Raw genomic sequence first — 18,424 nt, forward strand, 5'->3', positions numbered from 1 at the left:
TTAAAATAATAAAAGGCTTGCAATATTTCAGTTGATTTGTAATGAATCCAGAATGTATGACATTTTTGTTTTTGTAATTGCATTACAGAAGATAAAGAACTTTATCACACTATTATAATTTTCTGAGACAGTCCTGTATATTTAAAGTATGTGCACATTATCTGGCAGCAGTGTGTATCCCAATATGTTCAATGTGTGTATCCACACAATACATAAAGCATGTACAATGAATATATTCATTGTATTTATGCAAACATATGCATGTATAGTGTATATATATATATATATGCACAGTGTGTATACTGTAAATATTTAGTATGTAAATATACACTGTGTATAGTGTATATGTACAGTATGTAGAGTGTAATGAAAATGAATTAAATTTCAAAACATTTTCAGCACCTGCAATTTTAATATCCCTATAAATTGAGCGGTTTGGTGGAAGGTGTAGTTGTATACAAATACCACAACAGCGACACATTCATTTTCAGAAAAGTTTTAATCAAATTGAGAACAATTCAAACGGCGTCATCAGCTCGGTGTTGTTTTACAGATGTTTTTATTTTTATATATAAAATATGAAGAGGTTTTCCCGCCGTGAACGTCCACCGGACCCCGATATTAAATACAAATAAATCGCCCGCGGTACAAATGTCGGATTACAAATGTCATCGTCTATGCCGCTATCTTTAGGTAAGAAAGAAAATTCCTCTGCCCCGTGTATAAATAGAAATCACCGCCCTCCCCTACAAAGATAGAAAAGCATTTTAAATCTATTTCCGTTTGATAATGAAATGCCAAAGCCCCCCCCCCCCCCCCTCCCGCTGATGTACAAATACACAATCTTCTACTACATCACTAAAACGTTAGATTATGAACTTCTTTTGTGGAAATGCAGACTTTTGAAACCGACATAAGGCACAACAACTGATTAAACTGCTCAAACGGATGTTCTTTGTACGTGAAAAATGTTCTTTTCCCTAAAAAAAAAAAAAAAATGGAATAAAAACAAAGATAAACATGCAGTTATTACACATGTCGACTTTTAGCACAAGAGTGTCCAAACTTTTTTTGTCGATTCAGCCCTTTTTTTTTTTTTTTTTTTCCCCCTCCCGAAACGAGCTTCAGATCACGATGGATCTGAGGAGACGGAAGCACAGGATGACGTCCCGCGGGATGGGTGGCGTGATTTCGTTGCCGTCCAGTCGGAGGTAACGTAAGCGGGGGACGCTTTCGTTGACGGCGTCGTCGATGGCGTCGACGGCGACGGGGCACATGTTGGAGCCGCTAACGCCTGTGGAGAGCAAAGGGAAAGGACCATTAGGACATACCCAAAGTTACATCCAACTCTCAGAATCCGGTGTGGGACTCCAACACGTAGCATTCGGCGCTAAGCGCTGCAGGACCTACTTTTTATGTTGTTGTGGTCGAGGTGAAGGTGTTCCAGACCCGAGGGGATGAGGGGCACCTCCGTCAGCTGGTTGTGGGACAGCTGCAGATCGAGCATGCTGGAGATGTTGAAGATGTTTTTGGGAACTCCGCCGCTCCCGAGCTTGTTGTGGTTCAGCCGAAGGAACGCCATTTTGGGCAGCCCCTTGAAGTAGCCCGCCGGGATCTTGTCAATGTTGTTGCCGTCCAGGAAAAGCTGAGTGGTGGTGGGCGGTAGCCCCAGGGGCATGCTGCTGAGCTGGTTCTTGGCCAGGTTGATCTGCACTAGGTTGCGGAGGCCCTTCAGGCTCACGGAGGTCACGGCGTCGTCCATCAGCTTGTTCCCCTGGAGATCCAAGAGGTTCAGCTTGTTCAGACGCGAGAAGACGCCGGCGGGGATCTTGGAGATGCGGTTGCGAGACAGGCGTAGATGCTCCAGGCCGACCGGCAGGGGCGACGGCACGGAAGACAAGAGGTTGTCGTCCATGAAGAGGTGCACCAGGTGGGGCATCCTGCTCAGGACCCCTTCCTCCACTCCCTCGCTTGTGATTTTGTTGTGGTTCAGGTTCAGCCAGCGCAGCTGTGTGGCGTTTTGCAGAGCATCCGCCGACAGAACTTCAATGAGATTGTTCTGGAGGTAGAGGTACCATGTGTACGGAGGAATTTTGGGGATGCTTTTCAGCCCTTTGTTGTCGCAGTAGACGGCACGGGGGAAATGAGGGGGACAGCGGCACGCTTCAGGGCAACTTTGCAGCTGGACCACTTGTTCCTCATAGGGCATGTCCTGGCTGAGAACAGGCCCGGCCAGGAACATGATGCAGAGCAGGCTCGGGATGTATGCCATTTTGTTCTATCAGAAAAGGGAGAAAAGAAAAAGAAAAAGAAAACATGATTGATTTATTTGCACTTCATCGCCGTCGCAGACAACCCCCGCATGAATGCCTCATCGACGACCAACAACTTTCTGCCAGCATGTATTCCCTCAGCTAACTTTGTCTTTTCAACAAGTGCAGTCGATTACCATGTTTTTACGGTTCTACATAAAAATACGTATGGATACATGTATGTATTCCAGAACTTAGCCACAGTTCCATTGTTTACTTGCAGACTCACATAAGGGTTTTCACATCCTAGAACATCATAAGATAATTCCAGATTTCTTTGGAGTTGAGATTGGCCCTAAATTCGGCACAAGCATACAACTCCAGTGACTTATAATGTCACTGGAGTTGTATGCTTGTGCCTAATTAATGGATAAATGTAAGAAGTAGCCGCTACCATTGCAAGTATGTGCTGCTCTTTCTGGGTCATCCCTCTGCTTGCCACAAGTCCAGACAGGATGTAGGATCAGGTCAACTTTAATGGGATTAGAGCAGCCTGCCGATGTTTAGACCCGATTAGCGTGCGATCCGCTTGAAAGGTGCGATCCAACAAAGAGATGCGAGCCTGCAGAGCCGCGCATATGGCCGCTTTGATTCGGCCGCGCGTAAATCTAGCACGTTAACACCAATGCAAGGATATCCACATTCAATAAAACCTTTGCGCGCATTCACGAGGACAGTATACAAGCGAGGCGGCTCATACTTATGCATATGTTTCGGTGCGGAAACTAAAAAAAAAAAAAAAATTAAATATTTATGAAGTGCGCACTGCCGTTTTCTATCCAAGCATATCTCGAGATTTTACTCCATTCTTTACAGCTGCCATCTGGTGCTTGTTTAAATTCTTGATGCACTCGGCGTTTGTCTGGAAGTCATTTCGGGGCTGGATGCGCGTTTCCCCCGGACGGTTGCGCTTCAAAGACGGGGCCGGCACACCTGCTTTCCCACCGCACAGGGGTCAAACCGTCGCCGCCGCCTAGATTTAGTGCAAGCTGCGGCGCAGAAGATGAAAGCACCACTTGCGCTACCCCTTTGGGAATAACAGCACATAAATTTGAAAGCCCGCGCACCCTGTCGATTGCAAACGTATCTACCTTTTTAACAAAAAAAGCAACAAAAAAACTTACCTTGAGCTTCGCCGCTTGTAAAATTGCACCGCGTTCTCTCTCAAGCAACTTATCGAGTGCGTTCCCGGAGTCTGAACTGATGTGGCCGTACCTCTGCCTTCCCTTTATTTGTACCAGGTGTTCATTCACCCTGTGCCAAGCTGCCACTCACGATGACATCAAGGCTTCTTTGGTCCAATCAGCTGTCCAAAGGCTCAAAGGTCATAATCCTGTGGAGGTAAGTTGTGTGCAAAGCCTTTTCAGCACTTGGGCCGTGGCCCACTTTGAGAGGTCTTTCCTTCGCCGATATCCCGGCGCTCAACCCTTCCTTCCTCGGTTGGTGTGCTTGATCTCTTCCAAAGTAACAAATCCCCAAGCGTCCTCCCTGACCTTTGAGCTATTTAGTTCAGCCAATGTCCACCGTGCGATCAGCATCAATTAATCAGCCTATGTTAACCACGGAGTTTGTAGTGTCCAAGTTCTCGTACATCGGGCCCCAGGTGTCGGGTCATGAAGAGCCGGGTGACCAGAACCGGATCTTGTCGGTCCGACAAATCCAAGGTCAGGAATCGCCGGGGGGATTCGTCTTGGAAATATCTTTGCATGCCTCGCTACTGCGTGCGATCTGACCAAAGCCACAAATGCTAGTACGGTATCTAATGCGGGTCAATGTACCGTGATTTCCGGACTATTGAGCACTAGCTGGTCGCTATCTCGGGCTTCCTCCTGCGCGCTAAAACCGTCAAAGTCGGAGTTGAACGGACGCAGAATTTCCCGGTCGTTTCGTCGGTCCGATGTGACGAGGAGAAATATTTTAGCGGCGCGAGCTCGCGGAAGCTCGTGTTTAAGTGAAAAAAGTCGCGGCTTATCGTCCGGAAATCACGGTACGCCCAAATATCCACGACCTCATTGTACTTGAGATGCGTGTGAAAACACAAGTCTCGGCTATTGTTGCCACGGGAACGCACGGCTGCGGAATTTGGCCGAGTACCGACTGACACGTAACGGACTTCAGGGCTGAAGGACGGTAGAAGTTGTGAGAAGACTACCGGCGCAGTCAAGGACGAAGATGACGCACTACTAGCACACGCAGGGACAAAGCGGAGCTCGCAGGTACACTGTTATGTGAGATAGGTCACGCTTAATCCCATGGGATTGCACCGCACGACGGTTCAGGGCGAACCGTTTCGGTAGAAGCTCGCCGCCGTCGGGATTGAGATCGCGCTGGTTTGTAGCGATGACGGCAAAGGCTGCAATGCAACAGGATAATCCCCTCCGACTTGTGTGAGGACGGGAGCGACACATATCCACCACCAGACACGCAAAGCCCATTAGAGGTCCTGCTGTATTTACTACGCCGTGCTTGTAAACAACCACGATTCCACCTCAGATTTACGGTTTCTCAAAAAGATTTCCATTTGCGCGACGGCTGCCCTCGGTGGTCCCGAGCGCATCGTAGCGGTAGCTGTTAGCTTATCCGTCACGTCGAGAAAGAAATGTCAAAACCAGCTGGTTTTACTTAGACGTGCACCAGTTGTCTTCTTGGACGATTCCTAATTTTTTAGATTTATTTCTTTTAAAATTGACCCGCCAACTCCAATTTCGGCCAATTTCAGATTCGTTTTCTCTCCAAGGATCTAATTGATTGCATCGACAAGCTTTTTCGCCTCGATATCGGCGCTTCCAGGTTTTCTAATGAAGTCCCGGGCGCCGCAGACGGAATCCAAAAGAAAATAAAATGCGTCTTCACGCGGTCACATCTGCGCAACCACACGCCCGATGTCATTTGCGCGGAGTCGCCGATCACCGCGACGTGCGCGGCCGGGCCGTCCTGATCCGAACACGTTTTTTACGTGCGCGGTTCCGGCGCTGTTGCCGCAGCTGCTGTCCACGCCGTTGCATTCGAGTGGAAAGAATCTAATCTACTTGGAATGTCAGGGTCGGGGTGATGTCATGGCGGACGAGAGGCTGAAAAGCCTTCTGACTCGGGGCCGGGATTTTAAGTCCGAACCTTTTAAGTCGTCTATTACCTCCTACCGAGCCTCCGGGGAAAGATTTAACGACGTTGGCACGTTGAACTTCCACAAAAAAATATCATTTTCAATTTCTAAATGAGTCCACTTCATTTTCTCATCTAAACTCCGCCTTCCGAAATTCCTGTTATGAGTCACTTCGAGTCACATCTTGTGTTTATTGACTTGCTATCGGTCGCCAAATGCCAAGAGCGGAGTTTAACTCTTTATTTTCAAACGAAATCCGGCCCCACGTCGCCTCTGGAAGAAGACGCTCGATACGAAAGCGCGACTCCGCTGCGACGTGAAATGTCTTGAGTGGCGGCCGGTCGGCGGCCTCATCTTTACCGCGGGAGTGGAAGCCGTTCAGTCAAGGTTCGGCGCAGGGAGGCCGGAATCCGGTATCACACTCAACTGCGGCTTATCGTAGCGAGCAGAAACTGCAAATTAACGCAGAGGCAACTTATTAAAGGCTTCGGGGAAGCGGATTCCACTTGAAAACTACAATTATGGCGGTTCGCTGTTTGCGTTGGGTTGTCTTTTCAACTCCACGTCACTTTGTAGAGAGCGTTAGCGACTCCGTAGAAGTCGGTGCTTTATCTAACTATCTATTGGGTTGTGACGCCTAAAAATAAAATAAAGCAAAGAAAGATCCAGCATTTTATATCAAATTATTTGGAAGTAAGTCAATGTGCACACCTTTATGCAAAGTGTACCTGGCATTATTCATCAGGGCTCTCAATTAGCGCATAGCTGCTAGTTAGCTCATAGCACATCGTTCCTTAGCCGGTTAGCTAATATGCTGATCACACAGAAAGCTGTGGGGAAAGTGACGGCGCTCAGACAACAGACGCCGCCGAAAAAACCTCCGCGACGAAATCGGCGCTCGCTGAGATCACCGCGCGACACGCGATGAAAACACTTTGGCTTTTTTTTTTACGAGGATGTGAAAGTCGGCGTCGCGCTTTTTGCGAGGACACGCACCGGCTGCGGAGCGACCCTCTCTGCGAAATGGAACACACGTGAATACCGAATACAGATCTTTGCCACATTCTGGCTCGCGGGCTAAGAAGAAACACATGCAAAAGGGGGAATATGATGATGCTAATTTTCTGCCGGAGGCTTTGCGTCCGGGGCCAGGTATGTTAATTACACGACGGGTTACACTCGGGCTGCATGACTTCACGGGATCGGCTCCAGTCCCTTTTTTTTTTTTTTTTTTTTTGAGTGAAATCTAATTCATGAGTTTCGGAGGGGGGATCCGAAGCCGAACAAAAAAAAAAAGAAAACACGTCTGGCGGCGAACACGACTTTCCAACATGAATGTGGAAACGCTGAGGTTTGTTTTAATTCGTCCTCAGACCTGAGCTTTGACTGCAAAACTGGCGTTTGGAATCGCAGCGCATCATCCCAGCATAAAGTAAAATGTGAATGGGACGAGTCGACACCGGCGGACTTATTGACTATATCATTATTTCATTTAATTGTAGCTCAATTTGTCACTTTTAGCGTCATTTTAAAAAAAAAGACACATCACATCCGTGCAGTTTTTTCTCCTCCCCGCCACAACAAAATAAAGAGAAGATCCTCTTTACCTGCATCCAGGTGAGGTCTGATGCTCCTGTTCCCCCGGTGAGTTCCTCCTCTGAAGGTCCACGGTTTTGGGTTACCGGGACGTGTGGAGAACCGCTATTTTTTCGATTCCCCAAAGGCTGCACCTTGGATTTGTGTCAGCTGCACCGAGAGGTTGGAGCAAGTGCTTCTGGTGGGAGGATGATTGCGTACGAGTTGGGATGTCCCTTTCAGAATCAGTGTCGCCTACTTTTCTGCAAGTCCAGCAATTTTTTTTTCTACCTTTTTAGTCCTGACTGTTTGTGTATGTGTGTGTGCGTGTGTGTGTGTGTGTGAAGATAGTGAAGTCAATCTTCCCACCCTCCTTACCAATTTGGTCTGCAGCGAAGGAGGTGCCCATCTCTCCGGGGGGAAGGGTGCACCGCCGGTTTACGGCTCGTTTCGCCCAGCAGAACCCGCCGTTGTTTTTCTTTTTCTTCATTTCTTTTTTTACCGTCAGGTGACGTTACAGAGGGTTTGAACTCACACCCGAGTCTTTACGCGAGAGTTTACAACCCCACAATCCCTTTGCGGCTTCTTTTTTCCGCACCGGGCCTGTCGGTGATATCGTATTACTGCCTGATTTAGAGAACCAAGTTTCCTTGACTACATCAGGATGAGCATCAGCTAGCTGCGGGACGTCCGTGGAGCCGGTCAGCGGAGTTTGTTAGTCGGTATTCGCCTTCCCCGGGTATATTTGACAACTTGATAGATCGGTAGTGTGCAAGTGAACATCTCAGGTCCAACGTGAGTCGTGAAGGCACTTTAGAAATCGAATGCCTCGATGAATGACGGCGTTCGACAACGGCCGGAAGCGACCCGGATGCCCGAGAACCTTCTCCGACTTTTTCCTCCCTTGGAGACGTTCTTCACGTCCACTAGACCTTGGGGAGTTTTGGGGTCAAGACTGTCTTGGTCGGAGTTAGAAAGACCTACAATCTGTCCATTAGCGAGTTAATGAGCACCTTGTTACCTTGTTACTTTCACCACAGGTGCAACTTTTAGGGACTCACCTGAGTCATACCGTTGTTCCCCAAACAACCAACTCATTAGCGTAACGAGCTATCGCTACTTTGACCGAAGGCCAACCCCGAAACCAGGAGTAATATATCACAAATTCCCCGCGGAGCAGCAGGACCGAAGAGGCCCCTCGGTCGAGAGCAGGAACGTCTTCAAGGGAGGAAAAAAAAAATGAAATCCAGTTGCTACGATAAGATTTGACAGTGATTAACCGTGACATGGATGGATGACTGCGGTTTGAAAGCACTTCAGTCACGCATTCTTCTTTAAAATAATTTATCTCCATTTTTTTTTTGGGTTGATTCTTTTTTTTTTTTGTGCATATTGGTTTCATTCAGGAGATGTTTCTCTTCACCACTTCTTACGGCACCCTTGAAGTATGCGGGCGTCCGCCGCAAGTCGTATTTTCATCTCGCTCTCCGAAGACGAGCGGGAGAATTCGTCCGACGCTTCCTCGAAGTCAGCTTCGGACATCCTTCCATGTTCAGACTCTGAACCGGCAGCCCAGCGGATGATCGGACAAGTCCAACCTTCAGATACGTACCCTAAGATAGGAAGATCTCTAGCTTAGCGGTTCTAGTTGTTTGGTGCCGTCAACGCTTCCAAGAAGCTTCCTGGTACCTCCGGTTTCCTCCCGCCGTCCAAAAACATGCAGGAGGTTCATTGGAGACCCTGAACTGCCGAGAAAAGTGAACGGTGGTTGCATGTTTCTGTCTTTGGCCCTGTGATGGTCTGCCGACCCGTCCAGAGTCGACCCTGCCTCTCGCCCACTTGGGGTTGACTCCTGCACTCCAGCGCAGGATAGGCCGTATAGATAAAGAATAATCCAATGACAGTATTTAAGATAGAATAAGATATTGATTCCCATATCAATATTGTCTGTGGAGGTTCTCAGTCATCCAGGTCATGGTGAATTCTTTTTGTCTCGGCAACTGGACTTGAAACCCAATGTCTTTCTCAAGCAGAGCATCAGAGAGTACCTAGCAAAAATCCGCTTTTCTGGAACAGCGACGTTCTTTGACCTGCTTCACCTAAAACCGTCCTTCACCCGACGTCGTAGCGACGAGTAGCCGTCGATGGTTCCTCCTCGAACCTTCGCACGGAAAAAAAGCAAATGGGCAAAACGGTGATTACGTTTCCCCCTTTTGGAAATTGTAGCCGCTAATCTTCTACGTTAGCCCCGTAGCGGTCGAGCAAACCTGGACAACTTTTTGAAAGGGAACCGCTTGAGTATGTCACGCCATCGCCGATGTCCTGACTACAAAAGTGCCTCTTACCGAAGATTCAGATGAACAGGCGGTTCGCAGCTGGGGTAGAGAGCCCGTGGTCTTCCCGGAGAAATACCCTGGCACCGCTGGTTGCCATTTGGTTGTGAAATCAGCCCTCGGTTCAACTGAAGTCGCACCAGCATTCACCCAGATGTTGCCCCCGGAGGCGGAGGTAGTTGTTGTTGATGGCCTGACGAGTGGGGCTGTTTGGATCCACTCCAAGCAGAGGTTGTCATGGGAGAGTTAGCGATAAGGAGCTTTTATTTGGCACCATTTGGTCCCCTGGTAAAGCCGTTCCTTTTTATGCATGAAAATGTTTCCAACACGCAGGGGTTCAAATAAAAACTTATCATTTCACACTATTTAATCTGAATATAACAATCCCACTTTATATCAATCATTTAACACCATCATAAAAAAATGAAAAATTACATTACATTACATTTGGTAGACGTTTTTATCCAAAGCGACTTACAATAGAGGACATACGGACTGCAAATAACACTTGCAAATACAAGATGCATAGGAAATATACAGAAGAGTAAGCTGGGGTTAGTTTTTTTTTTTTTTTTTTCTCTTTTTAAGACAAAGACATACACATACGTACACACACACACACACACACACACACTTCATAGCCTAACTTGGTGCCTAACCTGATCTGGGGCAGCTCAAGCATCAGCGCAGTAAAAAGTCCTGAAAGAGAAAAGTTTTTACCTGTTTTTAAAGGTTGAGAGAGATGACGCTAGTCTTGTTGCTTCCGGAAGTTTGTTCCACCACTGAGGTAGAAGAACTGAGAACAGTTTTGTCTGAGATCGCTTCGAGCGAGCAAAAGGTACTTATTAATTATTCATGTTTTAAGGGTATTTTAGCTTCTTTAGTTAGCCGCTCACCGCAAATAATACCTTGTGTCGCAATGAATTTGGATGGGAATCCTATTTTCTTTTAAATGCGGCTTTCTTTTTGCAGGCGGCGTGCGACGCTTCTGCCGAGTTTGCTCGTTTCCTCCCGAAAAACCTTCTGTTTCTGGCTGTTTTCTTTTTCAAGGGCTAGCTTGTGGTAGCCTATGCGCGAAACGGCGCGACAGAGTTAAGCGCGGCAGTAAAGCGAAGGCGGAAACGATCAGAAGGTCAATTTCTTGACTCCTCTGCATGTTGAAGCGTCCCGATGAGCGCTTTGCTCTGCCGCCGTTGCAGCGAGAGCGCTATTTGATGAACGTGCACCTTTTTTTCCCCTTCATATTGGCAAGCATTAGCCAACAGGTAAAAACGGAGTTCCTCCCAAACTTTTATTCTGCAATGAAAAGTAGTATCAAGAAGCACATCGGGGATAAAGATGTTCCTTGCCTAGACATCTTAGCGTCCGTGTCTACACCCGCGCAGAAACGGGCGGCGGTCATCGGAGGAGTTAACAGGTGATCGGGATGCGAGAAAAAAAAAAAAGACGGACGGGCCGACGGTACGGGTGAAAGCCCAGGTGAAATCCGGGAACAGCTGAAACCGGTTTGGAGCAACAGCTGATTGTGCTTTCACTTATCGTCTCGAGCGGGAGGATGTCAGGCTTCTGGCTTTATGAAGGACTTTATTGTCTAGACAGAGGCAGCAGGAGCCTCGCTCAGGATTTAAATAGGTTGACTTTGAGAGGAAGAGGAGGAAATTCTCCTCAACTGGAAATCTGTACGACCGGCCGTATAAAAACATGTGAGACGTGAATGAAACCGTTTAAACAAACATGTCACCTGCGCTAACTGTTGCGGCCGACGACTAATATTATCGCTTCCTGGAACGTATCAAGTGTAAACCCCTGATTTATTGTACTTCTGGATGGCAAAGGGAAACGGCGCGCTGCTAAATTACCCCTAAAACGAGACAAAAACCTTTATTCATGTATATAAGTGGGTCCGTTTTTTAAGTGTAACCGATCCCGACAGCTGGATTTAATTGCAAACACCTTGGTGGAATTAAATTCCGACATTTGGAAGCGTTTTTTTGACAATGGAAACGAACGGCACCTTTCAAATCAACGTAGCTTTAAAAGCGTTTTTTTATATGGTGTCATGTACTGTCGCTGTTTGCGCGAAAAATGTCGAGTTGACGTCAGCGCCGTTACCAAGACGACGGCAACAGATTTATTACACACGGCGCTATCTAAAGGAAACTCATGTTTTATGCGTGTTTCCGTATCGATCCGATATGAAAACTTGCAACCGATCCAAGTGGATTGCAAGACAAATTTTTTCTCGTGAGCTTCGGCGAACCTTCCTTTCCGGCGGCCGTCTTGTGTTGAAGAAAACCAACGCCCTTGCAGCCGCCTTCCTCGGTAGCTATCGGCTTGTTTCCATTTCGAGTATTCAAAGTGTTTATTGTCGTACGCGCAGCGAGGAAACGTGATTCCCTGTCCGACGGCATGCGTACTTTGCTCTCCGTTACCGGATAGCATACAAGTAGTAACAGAGGGGACATAGGTAGCCTAGCAAGGATGGAATACAAATAAATACATGACGGCTGTGAGGGAAAGACACCGCGAGGATGTAAACATTGCAATTTAGCGACGCGCTAATCAGAAGAGCTAATGAGAGAGCGTGCGAACGGAAAGGTAAACATTGACCGCCGTTGCGTAACGGTAGGTCAATGTTGCGTAACGGTGATTGTTCCGAGGTCGTCGGTGAACGTGAACTCCTGTCGGGCCCTGAGGAGTCGAACGGCGGTCGGGTAGAACCAGATCTTCGGTCTGAAGGTTCTACACGCCTCGCTTTTGGAGGTGGCTGCGGTCCTTTGGGACGGAGCTCTGCAGCGGTAGACGCTCTGCGGAGACGGCGGCGGGGTTCTGGGGATCTTCTCTGCGGTCCTCAGCACTCGCTGCCCATTGAACCCGCCCTCCGTGATGCGCCCGGCTCTGATTGGCTGGAGAAGAAGGGCAGGACAATGGAGTGAGCGGACGCACAGGTCTGCAACGTAAAGCGATATTTCACCGTTGTTCAGGCGAAACTCAAAGGTGACTCTCTGGCTATTCATCCATGCATCGCTTGGCGGTCAAATCGTTATGTTTTTGAGGAGAGGAACAAAAATCTTTATTAATCATTTTGAATATTGACAGGGATTGCATGGTATCTGGTGAATGAACAGAGGTGCAGTGCTATATGCTATATGCTAACGCTGTGATTGTCATTCACTCATTCATCATCTCGAGGAGATAATTATTGGAGGAGAAGGGCAACGTTCTGTCCATCTCCTCGATGCCCAGCAACCCTGCGAACCCCTCAACCTCCTCGCCGATTGTAATAATACCGCTCATGCTATATTTATTATATGGATGAGCGATTGGGGACCTACAATTTGCACAATTGCACAATTTTGTAATTTATTTATATTAGTATGTATACATACATACATACGTATATATAATATTCTCCTTTTTCTCTATTTTTTTTTCTTTTATTTATTTTTTTATTTCATTTTATTTTATTTCATTTTATTTTTTATTTTTTATTTTTTATTTTTTATTTTTTATTTTTTATTTATTTTTTTTTTTTTACATTACTAGTGATGCTCACAACTTTGATGCCGCTACCCCATGTGCCCCCTTATTGTCCTTCGGGGACAAATAAAATGAAGTTTTTCTGATTCGCATTATCTACGCTAAATATCCTGCTTCGAGCGTCACAGATCAGGCTTGGAGGGGTCGAAGCGTTTCCCAACTGTGATTGGGTAAGAAGCGGAATTATATCACGACATTCCCTCTCTCTCTCTCCTTTGCACATCATATAAAGACAAAACCATGTGTGCCGATGTAGGGTAGCCAAAGAACCTCTTGTATGTTTTTGGACTGTGTGAGGAAACCGGAGAACCTGGTAGAAACCCATGCAGACACGAGAAGAACATGGAGACGCCTCTCGTAAAAAGCCCCCGCCCCCTCCGCCCCCGTCGGAATCCAACCAGAGACCTCCTCGCCGCGAGATGGAAGCGCTAACCGCCGCGCCACCGTGCCGCCCGCTGCAATTTTCTTTTTATGCAAATACTTTTTTTTTTTTTTTTTTTTAAGAAGCCAAACCATATTTGAAACATCTTGCATTATTTCTCCATAAGGACTTATTTTGTGCCCCTGAAATCCTCCTCATTTAGAAGAAAAAAATGGTGCGGAAACCAAAGGAATGTTTTATTGTTCTCCTTCCCTCTAGCACGCCATAAAACACTCACTTCTCAAAAACAATCACTGCAGGAGCGAAAGCACCTCACCCTTTAGCGGCCGGCCAGAAAAAAATCCCACGGTGACCCCGGCAGAACCGGGTTCCCAGTCCTCTCTGACCCGCCGAGAAGTAGAAAGCGGAAAATATCTTCACCGACCGCCGTCTTTTTTTTTTCGCGGGAAACAGTCGGAACCGGTCGGCGCAGTCGTTGTCGATCGGATCTCCAAGAATGCGGGTAATAGAAAACATCTATTAGCGCGACCGCGAGCGGCGGCGATGGAGGAGCCAGATATGCAGAAAACTTTTTTTTTTTTTTTTTTTTTCAAATTTTATAGTCATTTTTCTTTTAATGAAATGTTTCAGCGGGAGGCTGCTGCGAAGCGAAAAAAAATAAAAAAATAAACAATTTCACATTGTGGTCTATTGAGACAGCTGATCTGCACAGGACTCCGGTTTTTAGCCGTGTCATGCAAAACCCTGCAATCCTTGCATCCCTCCAGGACCAGAACTGTAGCTGCAAGCGAGCGCGGAGGGAAACGAAGGAGAGACGTCCTCCGCTAGTGAGCGGCTCAGAAGTGGAATACAGAAACGATATAAACGTTGCATCTGCGGTGCACGAAAAGACCTCCAAGATAAACACAGGCGGCCTTTATCCGTCCGATAACAGCCGGCTTTCTCTTTCCCGAATCTCGGTAAACAACTTGACAGCTGAAGCGTTGCAGCCCAGGTAGCAGCCGAGGCCCGTTTCACATCTGGCCGCATGTACGCTACATTTTAAGCTAACGCGCTAATGACGCTCCGCTAAACGACGCGCTTCCTGTAGCTTATGCGTGTGTTTCTGTGCAGCTACTTACCTCAGAGCATCCTTCGGGCCGGCTGGGCGTGTTCGCACTTCTGCGAAAACGCTGTCGCGATGGAGACGGCGCTATCTAAGTAGCCGCCGCGTGACGGGGAACCTTCTCGCGGTCGAGATGGACACACCATCTGTGGAAGCGCTTCACCGTTAGCAACCGCTAGTCTGGTCTTTGTTTACGACCCGTTTCCTTAAATTGACGACCGAAATCTGAGAAGGCGTCACCGAGACGCGCCGAATAAGTAGCTTAGCATTACGTTACGCGAGCGCTATCGATCGGCGTTGCATGTCATGAATGGATTACATTAAAAAGCGATGTCATACAAATATGTTGGAAACATAGTTTATTCAGCTGTGTTTGGTTTCCTCACAGTAAAGTCATGGCAGTTAGCGATTCAAAGGCCACAAAGAAGTCATGATGAAATTAAAAAATAAAAATTAAAAAAAAAAAAAAAAAAAATCCAGACAGACGGGATATTCCAGCGACACAACGTTAGCAATTAGCCGGCGTGGCGGCGCCGGCCGTGTTACGTGAAGCGCGTTGGACGATGTAACAATGGAAGCAGCGACACTGCAGAAGCTTTACTTTATTATCAAAGAATGGCACCATTGGTTGCATGCAAGGAATGCGGATGTATACAAGTGAGCGACGCTTATGACAGCATACGGCTAGCTTAGAACGAAACAAAAGACTATTTTACATGATTTCTTCTTCTCTTTTTGCATTCGTTTTGAAACACCCATCGTTGAAACCCGTCGATCGTCTTTCCAAACTCAACGGTAATACCCGGCGCGCTCCCGGCGACCAACGACAAAGGCGCGAGGTATTAGCATCGTTCTAATTAAATCACTGAAAATACAACTGCTATCTTACAATCTATTTATTACTTCTCCTATCAGGATTTTTTACACTGGAAACTGAGTATGTAGTCCCTGCCCTCCCGGTCCTTTGCGCTGCAACGGCTCCACCCATTATATTACACGTGCGAAACAAACGAACAACAACGTTACGAGACACCGGAAACGCCAACTTTATTCGCCGTGTCGGCACTCGACGAGCGTCGCCGCGGAATGTTTGAAGTGTGTGTTTTATTCAAAGCGTTTACTCGTCCACGTTTTTTTTTTTTTTTTTTTTTTTTAATTTATTTATTTTTTTAATATATGCATTTTTTTTTTTTTAGCGTATTTAATTGGTTTAAAGCTTTTTTTTTTTTTTCCTCGGGGGGAGGAGGGGGGGGGGGTTAATCGCTTGCCCTTTTTCTATCTACAAATAATGGCAGGACATGAAAAATTGTTTTGACGCTAGATATTGTGTGTCATAAGATGTGATAAATAGCTTCCCATGCTACCTATTGTACCCTTAATTTGCCCCGGCTATTGATTTATCGTTTATGATGCCATTACAGTATCCCTGATTTGCATATGACATGATAGTGTGTGGTTACTATAAAGAGAGGAGTATTATGACGTTGAATTCCACAAGGCCTTGGGCTGAGCGGCGGTCGCGGAACGCGGGTCATCCGTCCCGGGGGAGGTCGCTACTCGAACATGAGCTCCGAGGCGTGACGCAGGCATAGGCTGTAGTCGAAGGGCATGCTGTGCACCGTCACGTTGTTGGCGTCCAGACGCAGGTGTTTGAGCTTGGAGAACCTGACCGGCGTCACCTCCTTGCAGAAACTCGACATTTCGATCTCTGGAAAGGGGAGGGGAAAGCGGTTAGATGACGCGGCTAGCCGACCGGCTAGCGGTCGACGCTAGCCGGCGGGGTCAAGGGTAAGCCATGCACGAACATGCTCGTAGATGTGAAATTTATGAGATAAATCCAGCGAAAACGGAGCCGCCGCCGCCGCCGCCGCCGCCTCGGCGTTCATCCAAAAGCATTCGTCTCCGCTAGCGGGGGAAAGCGCCGGTAGCGAAAGGGTTAAGATGCTAACCGCTAGCCGTCGCCACTCACTATTGATCTGATTGGCCTGGAGGTAGAGTTGCTCCAACTGCTCGCTGACCTCGGGGATGGACTGCAGCTTGTTGAAGGACAGGTCCAGCTCCACGAGCGTCGACACGTTGAAGACCCCGGCCGGAATCCCGGAGTCGGACAGCTTGTTGTGCGACAGCCTCAGGTACTGCAGAGCCGGCAGCTTGCCCAGGTATCCGGCGGGGACGCTGTCGATGTCGTTGTAGTCGGCGTAAAGGATCTGCAGCGAGCCGGGGACGCCGGCGGGCAGCTTCTTCAGCTTGTTGTGGCTCACGTCCAGCGACAGCAGCTTCTTCGGCCCTTTGAAAGCTCCGGAGATGGCCTCGGACGTGAGCTCGTTGTGCTGGACGTTGACGTTGGTCAGATTCTCTTTGTCGCTCAGGAGTCCGGTGGGGAACTTGTTTATCTTGTTGTTCATCAGCTTCAGCTCGTCCAGGACCTTCGACGGCGGGACGACCGGCTCGGTGAGCTCGTTGTGGCTGAAGAAGAGCTTCTCCAGACCGGTGAGCTTGTCGATGGTACCCGCCGCTATCTTGGCGTTGGTGATCTGGTTGTTGTCGAGCACCAGCCAACGGAGGTCGGCGGTGACGTTGTCGAACACCCCGGATTTGATCTCGTCGATCTGGTTGTTCTGAAGGTACAGGTACTTGATCCCCGTCGGGACGGCGGGAACGAACTTGAGCTTGCGGTTGTCGCAATACATGGCGGTGGGGAAGTTGTACGGGCATTCGCACTCTTGATTGCAGTTTGCGCTGGAGGGCCCGCGGGCGGACATGGGCGGGTAGTCGTAATCATAATACTGGCAGAGCGCCACGCTGACAAATACGGCCAACAAGGGCAAACGGAGAGGAATCATGGCGTCTCTAGAAATCCGGAGAGGAGAAACAGGAGGTGAGACGGTTAGATCGTAGCGACGGTCGGTTCACACGAGCAGTTCAGGAGAAGGAGAAAAAAAAAAAAAAAAGGTTTCTCCGGAATCCCCGCGTCCCCTCCCCTCCTCGGCGTTCGCTCGAAATCGGTCAAGAGTTCACGTCGACCGAGCGGGTTCTTTCTTTTTTGAAAGCAGCCCCGGCCGCCGACGTCGACCCCGTTAATCACTTCCATCACCTCGAGCGGGGATGGAGGCGGTAACGCGAGGCAGATGTTCCGGGAGCCCAGAAATAAGAGATAATAACGCGACCGTTGATAGAACCTGCTAAATATGCTGGAAAAAAAGCACAGAGATATCAGAGCCGCGGGCGTTTTTTTTTTTTTTAGAACTCACCGACACCAGAATGATTCGTTCCAGACTTTTTAAAAAAAATGCAGACGGACGCCGGGTCCAAGAAGCGGCGGATCGTTTTTCCAAAGCCTCCAGTCGCCCGGGAATCTGTCGAAAAAGTTCCCAGAAACCGAGAGGAAGATGCTACCGCGGCGGGGGTATTCTGCGTTTTTTTTTGTTTTTTTTTTTTCCCGCAATATAGCGAGTTAAAGTTTCTCCCGCGTCATCTGATAATCCCGCAGAATAATCCGAATAATCAAACAGGAAATCTGCAAATCCCCGTATCCGAGCTTACCTGTGCTTCTCCCTCTTCGTCTGTGTGGGCTGGAGGGCCGGTAGGTAAGAACACAAAAACTGGAGGTCTCTGGAGAAAAATACAGAGGGAAAGAGAAAGGGAGAGGGGGAGGAGAGAGAGAGAGGGGTAGAGGGAGAAACACCGAAAGGAGGAGGGGGGACGACGGGGGGAGGCTTCGGTAGCAAATTGGAACGCAGGCGTCAATGAAATTAAGGATGTCGTCGGCGTAAAGGGACGACCCCGGGATCTGTTTGCCACCCGGGAGCAGGTGCAGGTGCTACCCGGGCACCCGGAGGCCGGGGGCGTCCGCCCTCCGTTTATCCCCCTTTTCCGTTTCGGACCCCTTTTGGTTTTAAGGCGTTCGGGTGATTCTCGAACCGGACCCGGCGTTCGAGCGAGAAACTTCACCGCGGAAAATTTTTATAAAGAAGAAGGGTGGAAAAAAACAATCCCTGGCTGCCATTTCAGCCAGACGCCTGTTACCAAGTAGAATAAATTCCACTGTACCTCTGGAGCTGCGAATAAAAGCTT

The 18,424-nt window shown here is 48.1% G+C and overlaps 2 protein-coding genes across 3 annotated transcripts; both read right to left on the reverse strand.

Moving 5' to 3' along the window:
* Positions 1 to 480: 480 nt before the first annotated feature.
* kera (keratocan) lies at positions 481 to 7,179 on the reverse strand. 2 transcript variants are annotated; one of them, XM_086146419.1, is made up of 3 exons: positions 7,023 to 7,179; positions 1,411 to 2,278; positions 481 to 1,294 (listed from the first exon to the last, which is right to left on the reverse strand). In XM_086146419.1, exons 1-3 carry the CDS (start codon positions 7,026 to 7,028, stop codon positions 1,125 to 1,127), a joined length of 1,044 nt encoding a protein of 347 aa, XP_086002545.1. In that variant the 5' UTR covers positions 7,029 to 7,179; the 3' UTR covers positions 481 to 1,124. The 2 variants fall into 2 exon arrangements, with proteins under 2 accessions (XP_086002545.1, XP_086002546.1); XM_086146420.1 differs by lacking the exon at positions 7,023 to 7,179 and adding an exon at positions 3,437 to 3,586.
* A 7,513-nt stretch (positions 7,180 to 14,692) lies between these two features.
* On the reverse strand, positions 14,693 to 18,424 carry lum (lumican). The gene is made up of 3 exons (XM_086146422.1): positions 17,894 to 18,424; positions 16,320 to 17,200; positions 14,693 to 16,058 (listed from the first exon to the last, which is right to left on the reverse strand). Exons 2-3 carry the CDS (start codon positions 17,191 to 17,193, stop codon positions 15,904 to 15,906), a joined length of 1,029 nt encoding a protein of 342 aa, XP_086002548.1. The 5' UTR covers positions 17,194 to 17,200; positions 17,894 to 18,424; the 3' UTR covers positions 14,693 to 15,903.

This window comes from Fistularia commersonii, chromosome 5 (genome assembly GCF_037954325.1).
Source record: "Fistularia commersonii isolate RoL2024-O1a breed Wild chromosome 5, RoL_Fcom_v1.0, whole genome shotgun sequence".
Taxonomy (NCBI): domain Eukaryota; kingdom Metazoa; phylum Chordata; class Actinopteri; order Syngnathiformes; family Fistulariidae; genus Fistularia; species Fistularia commersonii.

Excerpts from the sequence above, each read along its gene's own strand:
- kera (XM_086146419.1), bottom strand. Across the intron at positions 1,295-1,410 it reads CGACCACAACAACATAAAAA|GCGTTAGCGGCTCCAACATG; the intron begins GTAGGTCCTGCA and ends TGCTCTCCACAG.
- lum (XM_086146422.1), bottom strand. The coding sequence starts at position 17,193 with ATGATTCCTCTCCGTTTGCCCTTGTTGGCCGTATTTGTCAGCGTGGCG. Across the intron at positions 16,059-16,319 it reads CCAGGCCAATCAGATCAATA|AGATCGAAATGTCGAGTTTC; the intron begins GTGAGTGGCGAC and ends TCCCCTTTCCAG.